Raw genomic sequence first — 18,921 nt, forward strand, 5'->3', positions numbered from 1 at the left:
AAAACAACAAAAAAACCCACAAAAGCTTGATTTACTATAGAGAGGTACTGTATATCACTGACACTTTTTCTTTCTATGATTAATGTTGATCATTAGTAGCAGAAGTGTTGATATATTATGGTATATAAAAGTCAAGTCAGTTATTTATGGAGCCTAGTATCACACATTTGGCTTCAGGGGGTTTTGATTCTTCTTCCAGGATGCACAGATCGTTAGCAGCTGACGAAAGAGAGCAAGAAAATAGGACGACTTGAACTTTAAATATTTATTACTGTTGTCATAAACAATAAAAGAAAGCAAGAATATGAGTGAAACTAAACCATGACAGTGAAAGAAACTAGAGAAATGTGACAATTTTGACATGAACTAAGGGAATACATTTATGTGAATCTAACAACAGAAGAAACTGTGAAAGTAGAGTTTAACCAGAATGACCAAATACTCTGTTAATGATATATAGAAGATACTAATTATCCAGATTAATCAGCATAAAGGGGCTTAAATTCAGGAATACTTAACATATAATTGCAGTATGAAGTTTAAATAAAGCTGCGACTAATGATGATGTCCATTATTGTCAATTATTATCATGATTAATTAATTCATTTGATCTATAAAATGGTTCAAAATGGTTTTCCCAAGCCAAAGATGTCTCATTTTGTCCTGACCAACAGTCCAAAAAACCCAAACATATTAAGTTTACTATAAATGAGTCTTAAAGAAACCACTTTCTTAAAAAAGGCCTAGTAGTTGCTGATTGATTGAGTGATTGATTGATTGATTTTAGTAAGTTGTGGCTCTAAATTTAAATAATGAAGATTTTAAAGATAGATTTTGAAACTGGGAGCCTCAAGATCATGAAATAAAGTCATATCCATCACTTTATCTTGTCAGTTTATATTATTCTTTCATATTCTCAAACTAAGCCTCAATTAATCACTTTACCACAACCAAATGAACATAAGGCTTTTGGGGCCCCTGAGGCTCCCGGGTCCAATGGGTTTTATATAATGGATACATGAAATGGATAATATATGACTTTCATACAACGAATAGAAGTGGAGAATGATTCAAAATTGTAGGTTTTAAGCACACTCCTTTTAAAATTACTCATATTTAAAGGAGATTTATTGTAATTTGAATATTTGGAGAAGATCAAAATGAATCATCGCACACTTAAATGACTTCACTGAGACAATATTAAGAGCAAACCTGCAGCAGCTACAAGTAAAAGGTGTTTGTTTGCTCCTAATGAAGTCACAATAATCTTCACCTCAGATGTTCCTGTGACCGGCCAGCACCTAATTGCAGACCAACTTATTCAGCATGCTATAATATTAAATAGAAACTGATACTTTATATAATATTTAATGTCACATATTTTGTATCAGCTGGTGTTCAAATAGCAGGCAGCGTCTTGCTCAGCTGCTCCCCTGTCCTTCCTGCGTCTAGAAAACAAACATAAAACATAAAAATCAGTTTTTTTATACATCATTTTACAAAGAGACATAATTTCTAACATGAGTATTAAAAGGAGTCTTCCACCAATTCAGCAAAGAGCTCTTATAACACTGTCGGACAGTCAAAACCAGAGAAATCAAGACATATTCTTCTTCCTCGTTAAGACTCGGACACCTACATCACTCGAAATGTAATTCAACCACTGATAGAAATGGTCTGAGATTCAGGTGTGTTATACCTGTGAATAAAATATAAACTAAAACAAATAAATAATTTATATAAATGCAGAAGAAATATGATAAATAATGAAAAAATAGAGGATGTGATGAGCTGTTGATGTGTTTTAATGAGGTCAGTTTGTGTTTACCATAAATAAAGAGGTTATATACGAACATGTAGAATCATTTTAGATATCCTCTTTTTAATGGAGCAGCGAAGTATTAACAGTCTTTATATAAAATCAGGACATTCAGTACCTTCGTGCCGATTTCACGGCTCTTGGCTCGCATCTTGTTGGCCAGCGATTCGGCCACATCAGCTCTCTCTTCAGCCTCTTCCAGCTCATGCTGAGCCTTTCTGAATCTGGCCATTTGCACGTTGGACTGCTCCTCCTGGGAATGAATAATGTTTGAATGTATGAGATGATGAGAGACACATTGCTGAATCACTGAGTAGATTTCTGCTGACGTGTGTGTGTGTGTGTGTGTGTGTGTGTGTGTGTGTGACTCACGGCTTCTTCAGCATGTCGTTTGTAGGCCTTCATTTTGATCTGGAGCTTGTCCACTAAATCCTGCAGACGGAGGATGTTCTTCTTATCCTCCTCAGACTGAAAGGAGTAAAAACAAAGCTCTCTACACTAATTCTCTAATGTGCATTTTGATAATTTAAACATAGTAGTGAAATAAAGTAGATTTACCTGATAGGTTAACTCTTTGACCTTTCTCTCATATTTACGGACTCCTTTGATGGCCTCTGAGCCACGTTTCTGCTCCGCTTCAAGTTCACTTTCCAGATCACGGACCTAAAAGAGCAAAATAATCTAGTGGTGGGATGTAAATACTGCAGTATAGTTCAGAGGTACTTGAGCTTTACTTGAGTATTTTCATTTTATGCAACTGTAGTAGTTCCAGTTTACTATATATCAGAGGGAAATATTGTACTTTTTACTTTTCTACGTTAATTTCCCACTTTTTTACTAGTTATAATTTTTTTTTTTAAAGATTTTAAAGGACCAATACGTAATATAGGATATATAATGGCCATGATATGTTGCCATGGAGACGAAGTAAACATTCTAAGTTGAAATACTGGCTTCTGTGACTATATAACCTGCTCTATACAAAGTAAAGTGTATTATTACTATAATAAAAAAACATATGGTACTATTACTATTAATCTACTAAAAGTATCTAAAATTGGCTCCACACTGATGAGCTACAACATTAAAATACTCTTACACTTAGACTGTAATAATCTCTCTCTGAACTCTAAAAGAAGCCAGTCTGCATAATGAGAACTTTTACTTTTTATAATTTATGTACATTTTGCTGATATTGCTATTGTGTATTTTTGCTCAAGTAAATGATCTGAATACTTCTACACCACTAGTTTTCATTTCTCCAGGCCTGATTATGTTACTCTGGACTTTATTGGGTCCTTTGTTAAATAATTAAGTGACTAAAGCTGATATAAATTAACACAACACACATTTACCATATATTCACCAAGTAAACTAACAAATACAAGCAAATCCAAATCAACATAAAACATGAACATGCAGTAACAAAAAATGAACAAAATAAAACTGTTATTTGCTATAAGACAAAGTGTTATGCAGAAAACTGTGTGCTGTGGTTTAATTATAGTAGATGCTCATTATACAAGTCAACATTGTGATATTCGTACCCTAGTCTCCAGTTTCTGCAGCTGTTTCTTTCCTCCCTTCATGGCCAAGTTTTCAGCCTCGTCTAAGCGATGCTGCAGATCTTTGACTGTGATCTCCAGGTTCTTCTTCATCCTCTCCAGGTGAGCGCTGGTGTCCTGCTCCTTCCTCAGCTCTTCAGCCATCATGGCAGCCTGCAGGCGCCACAACAGGACAGCTGATATTTTTTAATTTATTTCATGAAGTCAGTCAAAATAACAGCCGTGTAGGAGTTTCTTACATCAGTAATGGCTTTCTTGGCTTTCTCCTCAGCGTTTCTGGCCTCTTGAACCGCTTCTTCTATTTCAGTGTGAAGCTGAGTTATGTCTGTGTCGAGCTTCTTTTTGGTGTTCATGAGACTGGTGTTCTGCCAAAGACGAAGCAGATGACATATGTATTTAACCCCCCTGTTGTCCTCAGGTCAAGAAAGGAAGGAAGGAAGGAAGGAAGGAAGGAAAGAAAGAAGGAAGGACAGGAGGAAGGAAGGAAGGAAGAAAGGAAGGAAGGAAGGAAGGAAGGAAGGAAGAAAGGAAGGAATGAGGAAGGAAAGAAAGAAGGAAGGACAGGAGGAAGGAAGGAAGGAAGGAAGGAAGGAAGGAAGAAAGGAAGGAAGGAGTGAGGAAGGAAAGGAGTAAGGAGGGAGGAAGGGAGGAAAAGAGGAAAGAAGTAAGGACAGAAGGAAGGGGAGGAAGGAAGGAAGGGGAGGAAGGAAGGAAGGAAGGAAGGAAGGAAGGAAGGAAGGAAGGAAGGAAGGAAGGAAGGGAGGGAGGGAGGAAGGAAAGGAGGAAGGAAGGAAGGAAGGAAGGAAGGAAGGAAGGATGGAAGAAAGGAAGGAAGGAAGGAAGGGTTTGTTTAATAAAGGTGATTCTGTTAAACAGCCAACCTGTGAGTGAAGGAGTCCTGCACGCTCGCTGGTATCAACCAGTTCCTGTTCAGCTATTTTGCGGCTCCGCTCCGCCTGCTCCGCAACTGCTCGAAGCTCCTCGATCTCGGCCTGCATCAAGGAGTTTCTGCGCTCCATCATGGCCACCTGCTCCTTCATGTCCTCCTGCCCTCGGACGCAGTCATCCAGGTGGATTTGAGCATCCTGAAAATGCAAATGTGTTAAAACTGAAACGGCTGTCCTGTTTTTTATTCTACACCTTGGTCGAGAGCAACATATCTCACCAACTAGAGGCCAGATTGGAATGAAATGTGGGCTACATAGTTAAGGTATTCACATATTCAATGTTGTTTTTTTAAAGTGTATTTTTGCCTTTATTTTACAGGTTAGTAGTGAGAGACAGGAAATGGGAGGCAATGACATGCAGGATAGGACCGCTCGGGATTCGAATTGGGGTCGCCTGCAGTGAGGACTGTAGCCTCAACACATGGGGGGGGTGGTTCTACCCACTGAGCTAAACACCGCCACCTATTAATCACCTATTAATTGTGGTGACAGTGATACTAATTTTAGTCCACAGAAACAAACGGCTGGACTTCCATGACATTTGCTGTAGATATTTAAGATCTCCTCTTCATCTTTTCTTTAGCACCACCTTCAGGCCAAAGCTTGTACAGACTGCTATTAAATTTAGAGTGCATGTTCATGTTCCCTAGAGGAGGTTTCTAAAGAGGAACATTTATAAATCAACCACTCGTAAAGCTACAAGGACAGTAAAGTAACTAAGGTGTGAGGTTTGACTTGCAGCTTCTAGAGAATGCTAGTGGGACCTAAAGTTAGAAGTTTGACTCTAAAAAATGTCCCTTTTTTATACTTCTACAGTTCAAGTGGAAATTATGATAATGGTAAAACACCAGCATCAATAGAGATTAGAGTCTTAAAGTCAGCAATTTGAATTATTGATCAAATGACACAATAAGCTTCGGTTACCGAGCAGTTCAATGAAGGACTTAGTGTATTGAGCTGAACAATGTTACAATATATTGCTTGTTGTTGAATTCAAAGTAAGAGAAAGAATATGTTAAAGGATAAGGCCCACAATTTCCTTAACAAATTATATATGCAGAGCCAAACCAACAATAGAGCCTTAAACCAAACTGCTCTCCAGAGTCTGAAAATGTAATCGCGGTCATTAGTCTTTGGAGCCGTTTCTAAACAAACTATCATCCCCAAACTCCTCATAATGAAGGAACATGTCACCCAGTGCAGCTGTGTGGCTCACTGATGTGTTTTTAATAGTTTTTGGGCAACAATGGAGGTCTAAAGCAGGAGGAATAAGATATATCAGGCTTTGGATACACACACAATACTTGTAAGTAGACCAATTAATTGTCAGTTTGGCTCTGCACATGAGATTTGATGACAATAAGAACAATAAGGCATTACACTCTGTTAATGGTAGGAAATGTGGACATCAATGGTAAAAGTTGTACCTTGAGTTGCCCCTGAATGTTCCTCAGTTGTTTCTGAGCCTCGGCCGCCTGCCTGTTAGCGTGGCTCAGCTGAATCTCCATCTCATTGAGGTCTCCCTCCATCTTTTTCTTGATTCTCAGTGCGTCGTTCCTGCTCCGGACCTCAGCGTCCAGAGTGGTCTGCATGGACTCCATCACTCTCTGGTTGTTCCTCTTCATCTGGTCCATCTCCTCGTCTTTCTCCGCCACCTTTCGGTCCACTTCAGCCTTCATCTGGTTCAGCTCCATTTGCACACGCAGCACCTTGGACTCGTCTTGTTCCAGGGAGGCCTTAAAAAACATTAAACATCTACAATTTCGGTCCTTTTTCTGCATTTAAATGAACATCTCCGCTACCAGCTATACCTCAGCTTCTTCCAGCGCAGTTTGCATGTCATATTTCTCCGTCTCCACCTGCTTCTTGAATTTCTCCAGTTCATGCATCGACTTCCCTGTCTCCCCGATCTGCTCTGTCAGGTCAGAGATCTCCTCTGCGTTTCCAAAGGAATGAATTATAGAGAGGTATTGAAATAATCTATTTCAAAAAAGCTGTTTCCGACAAATAATGTGCTTCCACTTACGTTGCAGGTTTTTATTTTCCCTTTTCATCGTCTCCAGGTGATCCAGGGCTTCCTCATAGGAGTTCTTCAGTTTGAAAAGCTCAGTGCTCAGAGATCGAGATTCTTTCTGAGCGCCTTCAAGCTCTGCCTGAGACTCCTCAAACTTCTGTTTCCATTCAGCTATGATCTGAATTCATTCAAACATAAGTTAGTAATAATTATTGATGTGCTATAAAGCGATGAGATGAACTTAAAACCTTACCTTGTCAAAGTTTCTCTGTTTCTTGTCAAGCGTAGCTGCTACACTGTTGGACCTTTCTACATCAACCATGAGATCCTCCATCTCATTTTGAAGTCTCTGTTTAGTTTTCTCCAGTGAGGCGCACTTTGAATTCACCGCTTCGATTTGTTCTTCAGCCTCTTGGAGACGCTGGGCGAGCTTTTTCCTGCCAACAGTGAACCAAATGTTATACATATATAAGTTTTGCCAATTTGTAACTGTTTAGAGAGGATGAAAATGAGGTCAGACTCACTGTAAACCCACAAGATTTTGAATATTGATGTTTTCAGAGAGCCATTTAAATTACAAGTGAGTAGAAGAGGGGAAAAGCTCTTGAAACCTTCATTCATGGAGAACATTGGCAACTACTGCAGGCAATTTTCACACTAAATCCCAAATATGGATAGCTAAAGATAAGGTTTAAAATTGGTGAAATGGTCCTTTAATAAATATATGACGCAAATCCAGTGTTGGAGCCTGATCTATTGGTCTAATCTGTTATGTATTTACTTACTTTGCTTCTTCAAGCTCCTCTGTACGCTGGATGGCATCAGTCTCATACTTGTTCCTCCAGAGAGCTACCTCACTGTTGGCTTTGGACAAATTGCGCTGCAGCTCAGCTTTGGCCTCCTGCTCCTCCTCGTACTGCTCACGAAGGAGATCGCAGTCGTGACGAGCTGACTGCAAACTGTGAGCCAGGGCATTCTTAGCCTACACAGGAATATAATGATAATGAACTTCATCATCACAGTAAACCAGAAAGCTGTCAGTGTTTGCAAATGTGACCTTTGATTACCTTGGTCTCCTCCTCCACTTGTCTTTTCAGCTCATCGATTTGTGTCGTAAATCCCTGCTTTCCTCTGGTCAGCTGGGAAATTAGACTCTCTCTCTCTTCCATTTGTCGGGAAAGTTCGGCTACGAAAAGCAAAACAGGAAAAAAAAAATTTAATTAAAGGCTGTAACTTCAAGTTGTATTAAAAAGAGGAACAAAATTACCATTCTCAGTTTGAAAACGGGCCCTCTGATTGGTGAGATCTGACATATGCCGCATGTTTTCATCGGTCTTGGTCTTTAACTCCATAAGTTGATCCTCAAGTGAGCGACACATCTTCTCTAGATTGACCTGTGTAGACAAAGTAATGCTAATTAGACATCTAACCATTTAATTGAGTTCTGTATTTCCTTATAATCAAATACATTTCTCACCTTAGCCTTTGCAACTGCTTCCATATTGCTGGCCAAATCATCAATTTCCATCTTCATTTCGTTCTTTTCCTTCTCAAGTTTCTGCTTGATTCTTTGGAGGTTGTCGATCTGTTCTCCTAGCTCAGCCATGCTGTCCGCCTGCTTTTTGCGCAGAGCAGCAGTCGTGGCCTCGTGGTGCAAGGTGGATTCCTCCAGGTCGCGTCTCAGTTTGAGGAACTCGGCTTCCCGCTTCTTGTTCATCTCGATCTGAGCGGCGGTGGCGCCTCCGGCCTCCTCCAGCCTCTCACTGATCTCCTCGATCTCCCTGGTGAGATCAGATCTCTGCTTTTCTATCTTTGCACGGACCGCTCGTTCAGCCTCAACTTCTTCTTCTAGTTCTTCAATCCGAGCCTTAAAATAGGAAAATGATTAACTGTCATGAAGGGAGAATTGGTTGTTATCAGTGTGATTAATGTATTAAATGTAAGCTTCATTACATTGAGCTCTTTCAGCTTCTTTTGCAGCTGGTTGTTAATTGTTTGCTCATCTGCAATCTTGCTGAGCAGCTGATTGTTTTCAAATTCTTTTCTGTGAGAATGAGAAGATAAATGTCATCAATTTACATCCAAGACTTAATTCCCTCATACATATACAATCAATATATTGACTTACTTCTTAATTTTCTCCTCAGATTGTTGCTTGTCATTTTCCAGATCCATTATGGATTCTTGATCAAGTTTGAGATCACCCTCAAGCTTTCTTTTGGCTCTTTCAAGGTCCATGCGGATCTTCTTCTCTTGCTCCAGTGAACCTTCGAGCTTATAATCAAATTGCATAAATTTAATTGAGCTGTTTAGTATCATCACTGTTAGCATGTATCACTGCCTGCAGACTTGACTCACATCATCCACTTGCTGTTCAAGCTTTGTCTTTGCTTTTGTCAGAGAGTTGACTTTGTCTTCCTCAGCTTGTAAATCATCCAGTGTCTGTTGATGGGCCTCTTGGAGGACTTTCTTTTCTTTGGTCAGTTTGGCAATGTTTTCATCCTGACCTGACTGCTCCTCCAAAAGATTTTTAACCTGTAACAGGAAGCATGCACACGCACCGTTATAAAGAAATACAACGGTAAAACTAGAAGATACTCGAAAGAGCAAGGCTATACTCAAACTTCAACTTTGTTATTTAAATAACTGATTTTTTATCAGAAGTTTAAATTTGTATTTAAATCCTGATCTGCATCACAAAAAGGACACTGTGAGAAACATCATTCTGTTGATTATGTTTAGGAACATGCATCAAAAAGTAATCTTTTCCTTTGAGGCCCATGGCTTCATTTTCTGCCAGATTTAATTAAATTGTGAAATAGTTGTTGAGATGTCGATGATGTAAGCACAACATACTTTATTTTCGGTGGCATGTTTCTCCTTCTCAACTTTAGCCAAAGTCATCTCCAGGTCATCTATGTCTTTCTTAAGCTCCGAGCATTCATCTTCGAGTTTACGCTTCTTGGCAGTCAACTCAGCGTTCATTTCCTCCTCGTCCTCAAGTCTTTCGGTCACCTCTTTGAGTTTGGCCTCAAGCTGGATTTTGCTTTTGATCAAGCCCTCACATCTTTCCTCTGCGTCACAAAGATTTTCTGAGTCCTGAGAAGAGTAAAGAGATGACACTTATGTGTGATTATTTGGACAGTATTTCATGTGAGATCAGTGGCTTTCAGATATGATGACACTCACAGATTGTACTTGCAGGAGGAGGTTATTTTTCTCCTGCAGCAGAGAAACCATTTTCTCCTCGAGTTCCTTTCTCTTGGTATCTGACTTTGCCAGATCCTCCTTACATTTCACAAAGTCGTCTTTCATTGTTGCCATCTCCTTTTCTGTTTCAGCACTCTTGAGGAGTGGCTTGATTTTGAAGAAGAGCTTCATCCATGGCCAGTGTTTGACATTCATGAATGAACGCAAGTTGTATTGCAGGATCCAAACACAATCTCTGTACCAAATACAGGAAATTGTTTTTAGTCTGTGCAGTGTTGTTGTACTTTCTGTGATGACCTTGGTGCTGAACTTACTTTTGTGCAATTAAATTGGAGAATTCTTTTCTCATGAGATAACCACGACACACGGCTTGAGTCTGCATCACAAGAGAAGCTAGTTTTTCATCTCGAAGCTCCTCCAGAGTACCGAGTAAGCCGGCTTTGAAGAAGACCTGCAACAACACAGTAAGTTGAGCTGAATGTAGTCCATTACAATGAATCATGTAAGTTGGTTGTTGCTCTATTCTCAGTGGTTTTAAAAGGTTTTTAAAATTGTACTCGGCCATTCACACACATACACACATACCTTCGTAGACCCAAATCGGTACTGTGTGTGATCGAGGTCAATCGAACCAAGAAGCTTCTCAGAGGCTTTCTTTCCATCTATGAACTGCCCCTCTGGGATGGCACTTGCATTTAGGATTCTGTATCTGCTCACATTTGGTTTAAAAAAGATTATTATTAACTGTCATCAAGGAATAATTTTGTTTATTGTGCTCATAGAGTGTATTTAAGTAGGAATCAATGACCTCTGCTTGAAGTCAGCGTAAATAATCCTGCTGGGGAATCCTTTCCTGCAGATCCTGATTCCTTCCAGCACACCATTACAGCGAAGCTGGTGGATGACCAAGTGATTGTCCATGATTCCTGCAGAGAAGTGGAAAGAAAATAATTGGTAACTGAGACTAGGAGTATATTTCAAGATCATGATTTGGTGTTTTTTCAGTTGGAGTATTTGGTGCTGAAGTATTTGCAAATCTGTACCTGGTGTTTTAACCTCATTTGGAATCAGGCAACGCACAAAGTGAGGATGTGTGCTCCTCAAGTTGGTCATTAGTTTTCCAAGATTTTCCTACAAAAGAACAACTGTCATTACAACTTCTTCTGAGGATATCAAACACAGATAGTAAAATTAGAAACAACTTATTACAATGAAAAACAATTTGTGCTTCTTTCCCTGAATTGGCCCTCCTTAGAGTTTCACAATCTAATCAACCATTACCAAGAAAGTAATCTCTACATAGATTATCATCACTTCTGTACCCTGAAAACTGCAGACACTGTCTGAAAGGAGCCGCCTTTCTTCTTTGCCCCTTTCTTTCCACCTTTGCCAGCATCACCACCCGATTCTAAACAACACCAAAAAACAAGTTGAGAGGGCAAATTTGTATTTTTTGTGGGCATACATTAATCTGAAACAGTTCTGTCTTGGTATTTATCATTTCAGTGCTTTATGAATGACGTACCATCACCACCAGAAAACGAGGCATACAATAAAGCCAACAGTTTCATCGGTGACTTCTGGTAAAGCTGCACCACAGACTCATTCAGCGGGTCTTTGTTCTTGTCCAGCCAACCAGTGATGTTGTAGTCCACTGTGCCGGCGTAGTGCACCAAAGTGAAGTGAGCCTCAGGTTTGCCTTTGACAACCTTTGGCTTTTGGAAAGCGTTATTTTTTCCAAGATGCTGATCGTAGAGTTTGTTCTTAAAAGAAGTGTCAGAGGCCTTGGGGAACATACACTCCTCTTCAAGGATGGAGAAGATACCCATTGGCTGTTGAATGTTTTATAAAGCACATATGAGATATGATGATGCCTAAAATGAGGTGAAATATTCAGTGTGCAGTAGACTTATCCTACCTTTTCAATGAGCTCGATGCAAGCTGCCAAGTCCATACCAAAATCAATGAACTCCCAGTCAATCCCTTCCTTTTTGTATTCTTCTTGCTCCAACACAAACATGTGGTGGTTGAAAAACTGTTGCAGCTTCTCATTGGTGAAATTAATGCAGATTTGCTCCATGCTGTTGAACTGTGACAAGAAATGACTGTTATCTTATACCATAAAACACTTATTTGACTAATGGAAGACCAAAAGTGATGAATGAGTCCAAACTCACATCAAATATTTCAAATCCAGCAATGTCCAGCACTCCAATGAAGAACTGCCTGGGCTGCTTTGTGTCCAGCATCTCGTTGATTCTTACAACCATCCACAAGAACATCTTCTCATAGACAGACTTGGCCAGAGCGCTAACTGAATTAGTAACCTGGGGTCAGGACATTTTGAAGATACATTAAATATAGCTTGGCCACAAGGCAAGACAAGTTTCTGACTGGCCAATAAAAATTCTAAAAAAGGTATAAAAAAAGGTATAACTGGAGACTCAGTGTCATCTAACACAAGCATTAGTTTCACATGTGCATTACTGCTCACAATTTACTTTGGTAATAAATATACTGTAAATACAACAGTGCAACACAAAAATCAGTTGCTGGATTTATCTACAAGAAAACAATACACAAGGTGGATCACCAAGCAAATGAAACACCTCCACCATTACTGCAATAGCAGAGAGGAAATGAACACATTTGCACAGACAGTGAAAGCAGAGATGTTTAGATTAACCATAATTGACAGGTGAAGGAAGTCTGTGTGAATGTGGAAGTTAATCAGTCAAACACGAATCTGAAATTGGTCATGACAATGGCTTGAGGAAAAAATAACATAAATGTAGCGCTTCAGTCCGACCCGGTCGCTCATTAAAGACATCATAAATTACTTGATTCATGATTTCAGTCATCAAACTCCAGGATTTTGCATTGTAATCAGAAATAATGTACCATTTAATACATTTCGGAAACACATGATAAAGTAAAAGTGAAATTTCATTCAGGATTTCGTCCAATGGTAGTATCAAGCTAGCAAGAGATAGGTGGCATGGTAACTATCCATCTGTATTCTTTGGTGGTGCATGGCTGATATGAAATGTATTGCTGAAAACAGTCTAGCAAGATGCTTTCTGGTAAAACCTGACTCAATTGCATAAGGACGTTTTATAGATAACCTTAATTTTAATGATATATGATGGCTATATTTCCAACACATAACTACTTTTATGGGATCTCATGGACAGATTTCTTAACAAAGAGTGAAATCCTTTTACATACATTACAGTTATAGTGATGCCAGCGCAGTAATAGCAGCTCATCCACTTCCACCTACAACCCAGATTCATCTATATAAATAGATTGTGTCATGCATTATCACTGGCTCAGTCTTGGAGCTGTCACAGTACCTGGGGGACTGTCTGGCCTTTGGTGACATACTCATTCCCCACTTTCACTCTGGGGTAGCAGAGGCCTTTCAGCAAGTCAGCAGAGTTCAGCGCCATGAGGAAAGCGACTTTGTCGGCCACTGAGAGAGAAAAATGATATGTTCTGTTAATATTGCCTGCGTGTCTTCACTGATATAAAAAAAATGAAGTGCAGCACCTCACCCTCTGTGCCGTCGGGCTCTGCCTGCTCCTCCCGCTGCTTCTGCTTGAACTTCATATTCCCATAATGCATCACCGCGCCAGTCAGCTTGTAGATGGACAGTTTTTCGTCATTGGTGAAGCCCAATACATCAGTGGCAGTCTGTCACATTTAAAAAATCAGTTAATAAAGATTGGTCCATGGGTCTGAATTTGTTCTCTGCAACCTTCTTGAAATGTTTTATATGTCATTATTTCATACATTCCCATTTAATAAAAGTATGACATTAAAACTCTGTCCTCTAAAATAGTATAATAAAAAATCAGTACATTGAAAAGGACAAAACATTGAAAGAGATTGACAAGAGATAACTCACGTCTGTTGCCACCAGCTCTTCTTTGTCATCAATGCTGGCCACAGTGATCTGTCCCTGACTCACCATGGGGAAGTCATATGGGTTTGTTGTTATGAGCAACATTTCTGTAGAGAGAGACACATAGGATTACTTTTATTCCTTAAATTTAGTCTTACAAATATCTCACTCTTAGATATATTGAAGGGTACATCCAAATTCCCTTAATTGAACCCACATTTCCTTCACTTTTCTTTTCTTGTTGATGCATATCTTTAGCATCTGACTGCATTTATCGGTAATCATACACATAATGTCCTCATCATACCTATAAGCTCTGGCTTGTGGCCGGTCATGATCTGATAGAATATATGGTAGCTCCTCTCTTCAGTCAACTGGAACGTCACTCTTGACTTCTCCAGCAGATCTACATAGAGTAACAAGCCCAGTAAAGATTAGCTGTTGCAAGTAATACATATGTTGGAGATCATTTGTTTCGAAAGACAAACTTACAAGTTTCAATATCTGCAGAAGCCAGTTTCCCTGTTGTTCCAAAGTGGATTCTGATGAATTTACCCTACGAAATATAAAAATGTTTGTGATATCAGCTAAATGTCAACAAGGAGGAAAACAAGAGTACATTTTGTGTGCCTTTAATATTTTTCAGAGGTTCCCTTTTGAGAGGTCCTGCCAAGCGGTGACTACCATAACTAGAGGCTGGAGCCAATGTAAAGCACCTGTAAGTGCAATTCCACCGATGGCCACTAGATGCTGGCTTCAAAAAATCCCTGACTCCCATTCAAAAGGTGACAACCTCTCTCTGCAAATAATAAGTCAACTATTTTTTCAGCAAGTTATTACAGTCTTAATCTCTCAATTCAGGCCCCATGATAACTCTGTTGGTGATCATTTTGGAGATTACTGCTCTGTTAAAAAGATTTGAAGACTTATAGCTTTGATTTGACAGCTTTGACAGCTGTGATTGGCAGTTGGCTCACTTGAGTTCCTCAAATTGAGTCAGACTATTGTCTCAATATTTTAGTAAGTTTCATGTTGCTTGATTATGTCAGCTACTATATAAGCAGAATTTAGCTGAAGTAGCTAATGTCAGCCCAAATATGCAGTGCTTGTGTTCCCTCCTAGCACTTGGTTTGGTCCATGGTAGCAAGACATGTTTCCAGATCATGAAAGGCAACACCGTACACTCCTTATTTGGAAGCTCCTGGCTCTAAGCTGAAAAGATAGCGCCAACCATAAGCAGCAACTGTGAGCTTCAAGCTGGCTGCAATGCAAACCAGAGGGTGGCATCACACCTTGTTACATCCATCTTCATATACAGGCTGTGGCTCATACTTACAAATCGTGAGGAATTGTCATTCCTCACAGTCTTGGCATTCCCAAAAGCCTCCAGCAAAGGGTTTGCTGAAATGATTTGATCTTCCAGTGTCCCCTGGAAAACACAGTCAGTGATTATCAACACGGCTTGAAGTTTATTTTTGTTGAGGGATTATGAACTAGACTCCTGTCATGTTCTCAATACCTTCATTTTGCCAGGTGATTGGTCTTTCTTGTCACCACTAGCCACTGCGATTGTCGCAAAGTACTGAATGACACGCTTGGTGTTGACAGTCTTTCCTGCACCGGATTCCCCACTGTGGACACCGAACAGAAGACACCAACTAATAAACATGCAGTCTGAATTATCATGACACATTGTTAAATTAAACAACAGACTAGGGCTTCAGTCCAAAACCCAAAGTTAATCTATTTACTGTAATCAGCAACAAAGAAAAGCATTAAATCATCACATTTGAGCAGCTGAAACCAGCAAACATATATTTAACCCTCCTGTTGTCCTCTAGTCAAGGAAGGAAGGGAGGGGGGGGGAGGGGGGCAGGAAGGGAGGAAGGAAGGAAGGAAGGCAGGAAGGAAGGAAGAAGGAAGGAAAGGGGGAGGAAGGAAGGAAAGGAGGGAGGAAGGAAGGAAGGAAGGAAGGAAGGAGGGAAGGCAGGAAAGGGGGAGAAAGGAAGGAATGAGGAAGGAAAGGAGGAAAGGAGGGAGGAAGACAGAAAGGAAAGGAGGGAGGATGGAAGGAAGGAAGGAAGGAAGGAAGGAAGGAAGGAAGGAATGAAGGAAAGGGGGAGAAAGGAAGGAATGAGGAAGGAAAGGAGGTAAAGGAGGGAGGAAGGAAGGAGAGAAGGCAGGAAGGGAGGAAAGGAGGGAGGAAGACGGAAGGAAAGAAGGGAGAAAGGAAGGAAAGAAGGAACAGTCAAAACAGACGGGGTCAATTTGACCCGGGAGGACGACACAAAGGTTAAAAAATTACTGAAATGTTCAATTATCAGCATAGTTGCATTTCTTGTCAATTGACTAAGCGATAATGGAATAATCGTTGCAGCTCTACAACAGACTCACGTGATCAGGACTGACTGGTTCTCACGATCTGTGGGAGACAAAGAAATATGAAAAGCTTTAGTGACATTCTTCAGTTATATTTATCTACTACTTCAAAAATAAGTAGGCAAATGGGAACTGGACTTGCCAATGATGATAATATGACATGTTTAAAGAAGAATTACAGACTAATCCTTTCTCTTTCTAACCTGTAAGCATATTTTGATATGCATTATCAGACACAGAGAAAATATGTGGTGGGGCCTCCATGCGCTTCTTCCCTCTGTAGGCTGACACCACTTTCATGTCGTACACCGGCAGCCACTTGTAGGGATTGACAGTCACACAGAAGAGCCCAGAGTAAGTCTGAAGATGAGAATTCAATGTGAGGCACAAGAGATAAAAGAATCAGTCAGACAAATGAGATGAAAACGCTCCATACGCCATATTTACATAAATCATCCATGCTGCATAACGATCTTTGAGGTTAAACAGCACAGATGGCTCGTTGAGGTGGGTCATCATGGCCATGTCCTCAATCTTGTCATACTTTGGGGGATTCATAGGATGGCAATCGTCCTCCTTCACTGTTACAGTCTAAGACAAAATAGAGAAGAGAAAAGACGAGGATTTTATGGGTTGGTGAAAACAGAATGTCCCTGCTGCTGAATGAATAAAAAAAGACAGCCAGCACACAAAAACAACATAAAATGAAACAATAAAAATAAATCATAATGTGTGGTAGTTTAAACAAATCACATAGCCTTTAATGGCCAAGTTTTAAAAAGCATGCTGCAGGGTTTTTGATTGTTTCTGTTTCTCTACCTTCAAGAAAGCCACCTGTTCTTCATTTCAGTAGAGTAGTGCTTTTTATTGCTCTTAAATTTGCATAATGTCAGTCCGAGAAGTAGAAAACAAATAAAAATAAAGAAAATAAAAGCAGACTTGTAAACTAATAGCTGCCTCCAGATTCTAACATCTAAAACACTATGATATTTAAGTGTGTAGTTTTGTGTATTACTATTAGCAAAATAGGCAATTAAAAAACAACAACTCTATAATAAGCACATTACACTAGTCTTGCAACACCAGACAATCAGAGATCTCTGCCTAGTAATCGTCTAGAGATTTCTAAATGCATGGTAGTTGCTTGAATGGCACTGACAAACCTACTTCCTTTACATTTAGTGAAGGACACATCTTACTGGAAATTATTCTCCTCCATAGTGAACTGCATGGTCTCGCCCTAATATGAAGGGCCACCCTAAAGATGTTAGATTGGTTCTCCAAAACTCTCTTAAAACTCTCTAATTGCTTCCACCCAGTTGGGAGATTGTCCTCAGTTTCTAGTTGAGTGAAGCATTTAGAAGCATCTCTTTCAAAGAACTGTCCCACAATTTAAGAGTTACATAGCAGCGACTTTTTAGGAAAGTATTGAAACTAAACCAAATATACTAATATAGGTGACACACAAAACTCCACACTGAATCTAAGCATATTTTGTTAATCAAAGAATGAATTGTCAAGAGTCTAAGAACTTTTGCAAAATAAGAGCTACTTTTGAACCCAAATATAATGCCTCTCACTTACAAACTAAACCAGTTAACACGTTTTTTCTTAGAATTTGTACCTAAATGCACCTGCAAAATGTCCTAAAAATGAACTATTAAATACGTGCAAATTACTTAAAAGTGAGGGCATGATAAAATGTACCTACTTCATGCCTGATTTGAGGTGAAATGGATGAAATAATGATGTTGTACTCAGTAAACAGATTTACCTCCCCAGCTTCAGTCTTCACAGTGACTTGGCCACCGTCTCTCTGCTGGATCACACCTTTGATGTACAGTTCCTTGGCATCCGGCACAAAGCAGGCTGTCCTGGCGTCGAAAGGCCGGTTCTGAGCCTCCACTCGCTCCTTCTCAGGCTTGCGGAGAAAGATGGCCGCCGGCCCATACTGGGCCATCTCGGCATCAGAGCTCATATTGGTACCTCAAGATTTTAAAAAAAAGAAAGGAATAAGGCACATTTCTTTCAGAATTCAAAAGGATATTCTTGTAACTTACTTACAGGGTTTACACACCTCAGTGGAAGTGAGTCAAATGCAGTGTGCTGTTGACAGATGACAGAGGGGTTTATGTTAGCTCCGACCGATGTTCAGTGAATGGCAGGTATCTAAATGAACACCAGCGGGAGGTTGAGGCTCTTTAAATCGAGATAAATGTGCTGATGAAGCAAAACGGATGCTCCCAACTTGGCAATGTCACTCTGTTCACATGTCAATCAAGTCGCATTATCGATCTCTGCTCAACACTTAAATATGGCACAGGATCTTCTAGTGGTAATGGGAACATGTCAGCGGCAACGGGTGATGATCCTCAAGCACTATTTTTACATGCCTTTCATACTGTCAAGCGCTGTCATTAGCGACTGAACGTTTATGTTGTGCTTGCTGCTCAGACGGTGCAGGAATTGATTGATCAGTGTATTTAGTCTTGTAATAGTGGTCCAGGGAAAGAGTTTTATTGGGTCTATTAATGGGAATTAACTATATGTAACTCTTAGTGTCTCCGTGATGCATCATGACCTACATCTTCATCCTGGACCACCTGCTCATTCACCTTCAAGGCACCTCTCTTGGATTTACTGGCCTTAACTCTGGACAGATGTCAAGACAAGGTCACTGTTTTGCTTTTTGGATTGTGTCAGGAGCAAATGGTCATTATTATTGTTTTCACGTGTCCATTTGTACATATATTAGGGTCTAATTAGGGTTGAAAATCATTTAGAAACCAGATAAACACATATACATACAGGTAATGCAAGACAAGGCACATTTATGTATAGCACATTTCAGTAAAATGCATCAAGACACACTATAAAAAGCGAAATAAAAAGACATTTAGATATGATTAAAAGTGTTAAATTGGAAATACAATTAAGCTAAAATAGAGTAAGACAAGAGAAAAACAGGAGAATAAAAGTACAGTGCAGTGTAAGAAATTAACCCTAAAATTTGGATTTAACAAACAGTAATCACAAAAGAAAAGAAAAGCCTGAGAGTTGAACCAAAGCTGCAGGTTTCT

At 39.7% G+C, this 18,921-nt stretch overlaps 1 protein-coding gene across 1 annotated transcript; it reads right to left on the minus strand.

Annotated features, from left to right (window-relative positions):
- Nucleotides 1-1,901: 1,901 nt before the first annotated feature.
- LOC128379331 (myosin heavy chain, fast skeletal muscle-like) lies at nucleotides 1,902-17,819 on the minus strand. Its single transcript, XM_053338947.1, has 38 exons — nucleotides 17,616-17,819; nucleotides 16,289-16,432; nucleotides 16,045-16,201; nucleotides 15,857-15,884; nucleotides 14,982-15,093; nucleotides 14,799-14,891; nucleotides 13,955-14,018; nucleotides 13,770-13,868; nucleotides 13,466-13,569; nucleotides 13,113-13,251; nucleotides 12,912-13,030; nucleotides 11,733-11,882; nucleotides 11,474-11,644; nucleotides 11,081-11,387; nucleotides 10,878-10,963; nucleotides 10,599-10,686; nucleotides 10,364-10,481; nucleotides 10,141-10,264; nucleotides 9,870-10,006; nucleotides 9,535-9,790; nucleotides 9,202-9,444; nucleotides 8,704-8,880; nucleotides 8,474-8,619; nucleotides 8,299-8,389; nucleotides 7,823-8,212; nucleotides 7,613-7,739; nucleotides 7,413-7,531; nucleotides 7,131-7,327; nucleotides 6,599-6,782; nucleotides 6,358-6,523; nucleotides 6,143-6,267; nucleotides 5,759-6,067; nucleotides 4,266-4,469; nucleotides 3,624-3,749; nucleotides 3,367-3,537; nucleotides 2,378-2,482; nucleotides 2,192-2,287; nucleotides 1,902-2,072 (listed from the first exon to the last, which is right to left on the minus strand). The coding sequence occupies exons 1-38, from the start codon at nucleotides 17,817-17,819 to the stop codon at nucleotides 1,902-1,904; spliced, it is 5,847 nt and encodes a 1,948-aa protein (XP_053194922.1).
- Nucleotides 17,820-18,921: the final 1,102 nt, after the last annotated feature.

Source organism: Scomber japonicus, chromosome 18, assembly GCF_027409825.1.
Source record: "Scomber japonicus isolate fScoJap1 chromosome 18, fScoJap1.pri, whole genome shotgun sequence".
Lineage (NCBI taxonomy): Eukaryota > Metazoa > Chordata > Actinopteri > Scombriformes > Scombridae > Scomber > Scomber japonicus.